Below are 7,937 nucleotides of genomic sequence, written 5' to 3' on the forward strand. Positions count from 1 at the left end.
GAAATATTTGTTAATCACTTGCAGGGTGAAAATGGGACCTTACATAATTTTTGCCCATGTTACAAATTTGTTATTTGTCCAAATCATTATATATGCTCATAGATGAATATGAAATAGTAATAAATTAATTAATGTAGTTTTATTTCTTAAATTAAGGTAAATACTGCTGCTTAGTTCTGGTGCCTTGACTCTGTAAACCGATGAAGAAGTGAATATGTATTAAAAATGCGTGCTAAAATTTTTTGGCTATCTATTAACAAGGGACAGCCTTTAGTGCTATAGAATATGCCAATCATCATCCATTGGAAACATCGATTGGTTTTGCTGGAAACAGGAAGCCAATTATTTTCCTTTTACTAATTGTATGAGAATCTTTTTACTAAATTAACAATTATATACAACAATGCATTGAATATATATCAAATAAAAGTCAATATAAATCAGGCTTTAGTTTGATTTGGACAAATAAATACATGTCCTAGGCGGCTATATCCAATGATAGTTCTCTTTTTTTATATCTAAATTAAGCGAAATCTCTACAAAAAATATTCAGCTTTTTAGCTTCATCTGATTAGATATGATTTAAAAAAGAATCTGGCTAATTAATGTTAAATAGCATCAGCTGTAGTTGTTGGGCAATATTCATTCTACAAGTGCTCTTCACCTAATTTATGACACGATCGAAGCAGGCAAGGGTATTAAGGGTATTATAAGTAAACTTAACCAAGTGATGACCTTTTAATTCTCTTACGAAGATTGCACTGGCATATATGGATACTCTTCCTTAATTTTTGAATTATGATTAGTGGAAGGTATTTTTAGAGAACAATAATGTTAGGAATCTCAATATTTGAATCCTCAATGCCATGTGTTATTTTTTTATTAGACAATATATTTTATAACATGTAAATTACCTAACCACTATCCAATGAAGGGATGCTACATTTGTTGTGACTCAAATTAGGACTTAAATATTGAATATTAGCATTACTATTTAAAGAATTGACAACTGATTCCAATGAAGTGAATTTCCTTGATGATGACTAAAGATCGATTATTGTTCATATAATTGATATTTGGTCATAATCAATCATCTATACAATTGCTTCATCTTTGCACCCTTTAAGTCTTGGATATAAAATGATATTACATATTCATATATATAGGTGATTAAACAGCATAAATATACTAATCACCAATAACAAACTTATTCATTCTAGACAATTAAACTCATATTAGAAGACTAGAAGAATATTTCTGGTCTATTACATTTCTCTTCTTAACAAGTTGGTCTGAGCATATCTTTAATTGATTATAATTAGAGCCCCTTCAAGAACGGATCCAATATTACCTTAATTCTGTTAACTAACAATATTATGCTGTTTGCATCCCACCAAAAAAAACACACACAATATTAGGCTGTTTATTGACGAATCTTCAAACTATAAACGCCTGAGTTTATCAAGACCAAATATAGCAGAAAAAATATTTTGATCTACTCTTAAATTAAGAGAAATTTTACTCCTATACTTAACATGAGGAGACTTAAAACAATGATTACTTACCTTGCGATTCCATAATAATAATAATAATAATTAATAAAGTGAGGTGTGAAGTCAAATTGAACTTCTCAAAACCTATTTACACGCTTCTAAAGTCAGCAATCAGAAAGACCAAGTAAATGAAATCGCTAACAATTTAAAAATAATAATCAGTCAGTATGTATCAGCAACTGAAACGCAGACTGTTAATTAATTACATGAATTTACGAAGCTTTGTAATGACCGGATTTTGGTTTGCCTGTTTGCTACGAACCTTCGAGCAGGTAACTAGAACAACTGTTGGCATGACCAAGTAAAGACTAAAGAGACACTAAATGTCAGAAACATCTCATTCTTCCCATCTGGAAAACACATAGCTTCCAATCTCTTGCCACCTCCGCTAATGGGAATTACAACTCATATCATTTGTCTGTAAATGGTAGTGGACATTGACACTTCCAATATTGGGCATTATAACATACGTAAATAATTAACTTAAACATACGCGTGTGTGTAGGATTAGTTTCTTGTAATTAATTTTAATCTAAATTTTGCAGAACAGTTACAAACAATTTGCATGAGTTTTAAATTTTGGCTCGAAAGTTTTAGGCGATGATGTTGTCAACTGTATACTAATTATGAAATTAAAAATCATTTTTATACATTTTATTTTGATATGTGTTACTAGGTTTGATGATTACGTATATAGTGGTATATTGACTTGATGGAGATCATTTCGCTTAAGATCTTTCTGTAAGTACTCTCAATGGAGTATGTTATTCATCCTTGATGATGGCGAATAATCTAATCACGATCATATATACTTCATCTCTCCATTTGAGAAAGCTTGTTGTTCGTAATCAATTATAGTCAAACTCCAGCCTCACAATCGTCACTTTCTTTGAAATTAATGGGACAAATCGTGATCTTTGCCCCGGCCTATAATAAAAATTACATGATGTACTGGCAAAAATTGTTAAATTATTTGGCATTACTCCTCAAAAGATCTAAGAAGTAATTATTAATTATATTTACCTATGCGATCTATGAGTATGCAACTGATGAAGGTGATTAGTGATTGCTTCTGATTAATCCCTTTTCAACTTCTTGAAAAATTAACATAAATAACTGCAGAAAAGTGGGCTGCCGGTCGCTGGGAACAAACGTTAAATTCGAGTTATATTTATAGAAATTTTTACTTTCTATCAAATCATGTTTCACTGTATTCATTAAACTTATTTAACCTGTAATTTATATGATACATGCAACTTGGAGTCTTGTTTATTAACGTGACCAAACATGGATAAATTTGAATAAAACTTATGAATTGGAGTATTACTAAGAGAAGCTAAAAGCCATATTCATGATGTTGCATGCATGGTAACTGACAAGAAGAAAGACGAAAGTGGTCGAGGATGAAGGGTTGCTCCGCCTTAATATTTTAAGTTTTTTTATAACACTGATGCTGACTACTTTCCACTACCGAAACATAAATTAATAACACTATTAATAGCAATATTTTAATTAACATGTAAATTGATTATCAACTTTTTTGTATTATTCTAATTCCAACGTCGCTCTCTCATCTTCCCACACTATACGCTCCGGTAATTTCCTAGCTTTTGCAAGTCAAACTCAAGTTTTCAAACAAAAACTTTCTGTTTTCTTCAAAAATTTCTGGCATTTGTGATGCTCTTTAGTCGCCGTGGGTCCAAGATTAATGATTCATCCATAAGGGCTCCTAGATAGCCTAGTAATTATTGATCAATATCTTCAAGAGTTATTGGATATTTGATACAAGAATATTGCATTTGCATGCTGGTTTGATTATGAGTTTAATAACTCAATGGGGCGGCGTGTGCCTTTTAAGATGAGTTGATGATGGAGAGATTGGAGGATTGGATTGTAAGACGTGTTGACTGTTTTGTAATCATTTGCTTCATCGTACTAATACGATCTACTTGTGCACAAAAAGGTCAGTATATGAGCTTACTTCGTTCACAAGAATTCAGATGGACAGCTGACTAAATTTCTTTGATAATTTTGTTTTTTTTGTTCCTTTTCATTAATTTTAGTTCAGTTCAATTTTATGCAATTTGATCCAAAGATTTATGTTGCTTGAATTTAATTTTAAGTCCCACGTCAGTAGCTTAATTAGGTGGAGGCAGAATGATCCTTCTCATTCATTAGCTAAACAATTTCGCGTAAAACATTTAACAGATCCACTGGAAAAGTGATGATTAAAAATGGAAATCTTATATGCTGGGATGTGAAACCATAATTAAGAATAACTTTATATTTGTTCATGTTGGACGCGATCTTTACATACTTACTCAGGGAATCAATAATATGATGGGATCTTTAAGGGCTAATATTGCTTCAAAGTCATTATTAGTGTACGTGCTGACTTAAGATTTTTATTCTTTTAAATGTAAAATTGTTGGCAGATTTTGTGAGCATAGCATGCTGTGCCGATTCGGATTTTATTGGAAAATATCCCCCTGTAAATTGGAAACCGGACGACGCCTGGTTCCCTGATAAAAAAGATTGCCGCGCCATTACAAGGCCGGCTGTGAACAATAAATTTTATGATAGAGTTCTAGATTTTGGCATTGATTCAGGAAAAAGATGTTATAACTTGTCAACAATTAAGGGTCAAGACTATTTGATACGAGGCACATTCCTTAATGGTGACAATGTGGAGACACCTTTGATTTCATCCTTTAATGTTCTGGTTGGTGTCACACCGCTAAGTTTGGTGAATTCGACAGAGGACTCCGTGGTAGAGGGAATTTTTAAGGCTGCTAATGATTACATTGATTTCTGCTTAGACAAGAAGGACGGTGACCCTTACATTTCAGGGCTTGAAGTAAGGCCCCTAAATGATACAGAGTATCTACCTGGGCAATCTGCTAATGTTTTGAAATTGGTTGGTAGATATGATCTGGGGAGAAGTGACAATGAGTTAAGGTAAGGTATCTGCTTAATTTCCTTACAAGGCCCAAGGAAATGCAATTTACACTCAAATTGACATGTCTATTACTTGATATTTGGCAGTTTCAGGTACCCTGATGATCCATTTGACAGAATTTGGATACCAAAATTAAGTCCTGAACCAACAACTTTCAGTACATCATTCACTACCAACATTTCCGACAACAATGCTAAAGTGACAGTGCCTCTCCAGGTTCTACAAACTGCTTTAACTGACCCGAACAGACTGACGTTCCTGCACACTGACCTTGATTCAGGGGATTACAACTACACTCTGATTCTCTACTTTCTTGAACTCAATGACTCTGTCAAGTCTTCAGGGCAAAGGGTGTTTGATATTCTTATAAACAATGGGAGGAAGAAGGAGAAATTTGACATTTTGGTTCAAGGGTCCAACTATGCAAAGCTTGCTCTGAATGTCACTGCAAATGGGTCTCTCAACTTGACCTTAGTTAATGTCATCAATGGGTCTGTGTTTGGACCCATTTGTAACGCTTATGAAATCTTGCAGGTGCGGCAATGGGTTCAAGAGACTAACCAAGCAGATGGTAATCTCCAATACTTGCTTCCCGCACACAATCTTTATTAGGTGTCATTTTCTTTCTCTGACTTCGTTTTTTTTCAGTGAATGTGATAAGGAAGGTGAGGGATGAGTTGAAGAAATATAACAAAGAGAATAGAGTGTTGGAGAGTTGGTCAGGAGACCCTTGCCGTCCTAGTACATGGCAAGGTGTTTTCTGCAATACAAGAAATGGTTCCATTGCCATCACTGGGCTGTAAGTTCTTTTCTTTAATTCATCTTCTGGAGATTTTGGAAGTTGGGTTCACTGTGAATATGACGTGCTTATTTTTATCTTGTGAACTTACGTGGGTGATTCCAAATTTTTCTACTGTATGTACCTGTTTAAATACTAATCTGTATGGCTCATTATTATCTTGCAGGGATCTTTCTTCAGGTCAAATTCAAGGGATACTTCCTCTTGGTGTCACTGGGCTGACCCACCTAGAGAAATTGTATGATTTGAGTTTTAAATTCTATCTGTACATTAGTCATGTCAGGATTTTGTATATCCTACTTTACGGAGATTTCCTCTTATGGATCTTTTAGCTGTAGTCTCATGTTACATTGACTATTTATCAATATTTTGCTCCTCTTATGGATCTTTTAGCTGTTAGTCTCATGTTACATTGACTATTTATCAATATTTTGCATCTTCCACTTAGATTATAGAGCAATCTGCAAGTAGTTTGGCATATGATTCATCATTTGATTGATTTACACTTGATTATCAGGGATTTGAGTCACAATAATCTTGAGGGAAGGCTTCCAGACTCTCTTTTCTTGCTTCCTCATTTGAAAACATTGTGAGTTGTTTAATACATATTGTGTTCTCATAAATAAAGTAGTAATATGAAAGCTGGGTCTTGGTTGGTACTTACAGACTTGCTTCTTTCAGATACTTTGGGTGCAATCCTCATTTGGATAAAGATCTTCCTTCCACCTTTAATGGCTCAAGGCTAACCACAGAGTATGAACTCTACTTCTTATGTCTAAAAGTTGGATATGAAAAGGGGGAACAAGAGAAAAAATAAAACTGATTTATTCTTCATCTATTTTTCAGCCGGGGATTTTGTGGCAGTGAAAAATCAACACATAAAGGAATTCTCATAGGCATTGCTGTATGTGGAACCTTCCTATTTACCGTTGCAGTCGGGATCTTTGTAGTTTGCTTTTACAAAAGAAAATCTATTGCCGGGGGAAAATTAGAAGGGAAAGGATACCCGATGACAAAGAGTGAGTAATTCGATCACCTTTTTGTTCAATGAAATCCGACATATCTGGTTAGGATGTAGGCAAAACTAAATGCATTTTCAATTTCAAATTTAGAAGCTAAAACAAGATTTTCTCATCTGCTACAATCTTTGATTTTTCCTCTGCTCTATGGATTTTTAATATCAGAAAATTGTGGTTTCTACTTATGTAATTTATAAATCAGAGACGCTAGTGTTTGATAGTTTCATGAGTTTGCGGACACGATTTAAATTAAAAGAATGAATGAACATATCATCTATACTGAACGTTCTGTTGCCAAAATTAATTCCACCGCTTCAGGTGCACAAGTACATGTAAAAAAAGTGCCGAAACATGGATCTCAACATGTTTTTAAGTCTCATTTTGTAATGGGTGCATGAAAGAAAAGAATTTTATTTCCATTGAGACGACTAGAATAGATCAAAGTATATACTGTCACTCAGCCAGAAATGAGAAGCTCTTTTTCACTCAGTCACAAGGATCATTGTATCTGTGGAAATTTATGGAAGTCTATATTTGCTCAAAATGTGATCACTGTCCAGTTTGGCGTTCAGTAGATTCAATTATTTATCTCGTGCATATTCTGATTTGCGAAGTAGCATTCTGATGAAGATTCTCTATATAATGCAGATTTAGTATTCTCAATAGACAGCATGGATGATCCTGTGAAGCCAATGCCTGTACAGATATTTAGTCTGCAGTATTTAGAAGCTGCAACCCAGCAGTATAAAACATTGATTGGTGAAGGAGGCTTTGGATCAGTGTACCGGGGGACTTTACCTGATGGTCAAGAAGTGGCAGTGAAGGTCCGGTCATCCACGTCAACCCAGGGAACTCGAGAATTTGAAAATGAGGTGAATTAGTCTTTCCTTAGAGCTGTGCTTATTAGACTTTTCCATGCTGCAATGCATATCAACATTCACTGCCTAATCGACACCCCAAATTTCTCTTGGCTCATGGAGCTGACCTGTTATAAATTATCCCTCATCCTCCTATATTTACCACTTGTACATTCTAAATTATATTGCATTGTATTTATTTTCAATGAAATTCTGATTCATTCTCTCTTTTTATATGGTTTTGACTTGAATATATCCCTTCTGACGACTCTTTATTAATCTTATCCTACAGTTAAATTTTCTCTCAGCTATTCGGCATGAGAACCTGGTGCCTCTTCTTGGTTATTGTTGTGAAAATGACCAACAAATCCTTGTATATCCTTTCATGTCCAATGGCTCTCTACAGGATCGCCTTTATGGTAATTTTCATCGAAAGCCTATTCGGTTGATTTCTTTTGTTCTTCATCACTTGCTGATAACAGATTCTTTACAGGGGAAGCATCAACAAGGAAAACTCTGGACTGGCCAACTAGACTTTCCATTGCCCTAGGGGCTGCTCGAGGTAAGTGATATTCTAATTGATCGTCGACCAAAAACAAGATGCATATGAAAATAACTTGACGTATAAAATCATTTCGTTGATCCACATTTTGCTGATCCCAAAATTGAGAAAACCAGACGTTTATGAGTGTTTTCATTGTTCAGGTTTGATGTATCTTCACACATTTGCTGGAAGAAGTGTCATACATA

At 34.4% G+C, this 7,937-nt stretch overlaps 1 protein-coding gene across 1 annotated transcript in view; it reads left to right on the top strand.

Moving 5' to 3' along the window:
• The first annotated feature begins 3,419 nt into the window (after positions 1–3,419).
• LOC18037022 (nodulation receptor kinase) overlaps positions 3,420–7,937 on the top strand; it is a 5,803-nt gene continuing 1,285 nt past the window's right edge. Inside the window, 12 exon segments of the mRNA XM_024180863.1 lie at positions 3,420–3,516; positions 3,989–4,511; positions 4,599–5,083; positions 5,161–5,311; positions 5,478–5,549; positions 5,829–5,900; positions 5,993–6,064; positions 6,158–6,330; positions 6,979–7,202; positions 7,480–7,606; positions 7,681–7,749; positions 7,893–7,936. Coding sequence (XP_024036631.1) covers positions 3,420–3,516; positions 3,989–4,511; positions 4,599–5,083; positions 5,161–5,311; positions 5,478–5,549; positions 5,829–5,900; positions 5,993–6,064; positions 6,158–6,330; positions 6,979–7,202; positions 7,480–7,606; positions 7,681–7,749; positions 7,893–7,936 — 2,109 coding nt within the window.

Source organism: Citrus clementina, unplaced genomic scaffold (assembly GCF_000493195.1).
Source record: "Citrus clementina cultivar Clemenules unplaced genomic scaffold, Citrus_clementina_v1.0 scaffold_7, whole genome shotgun sequence".
NCBI classification, from domain to species: Eukaryota; Viridiplantae; Streptophyta; class Magnoliopsida; order Sapindales; family Rutaceae; genus Citrus; species Citrus x clementina.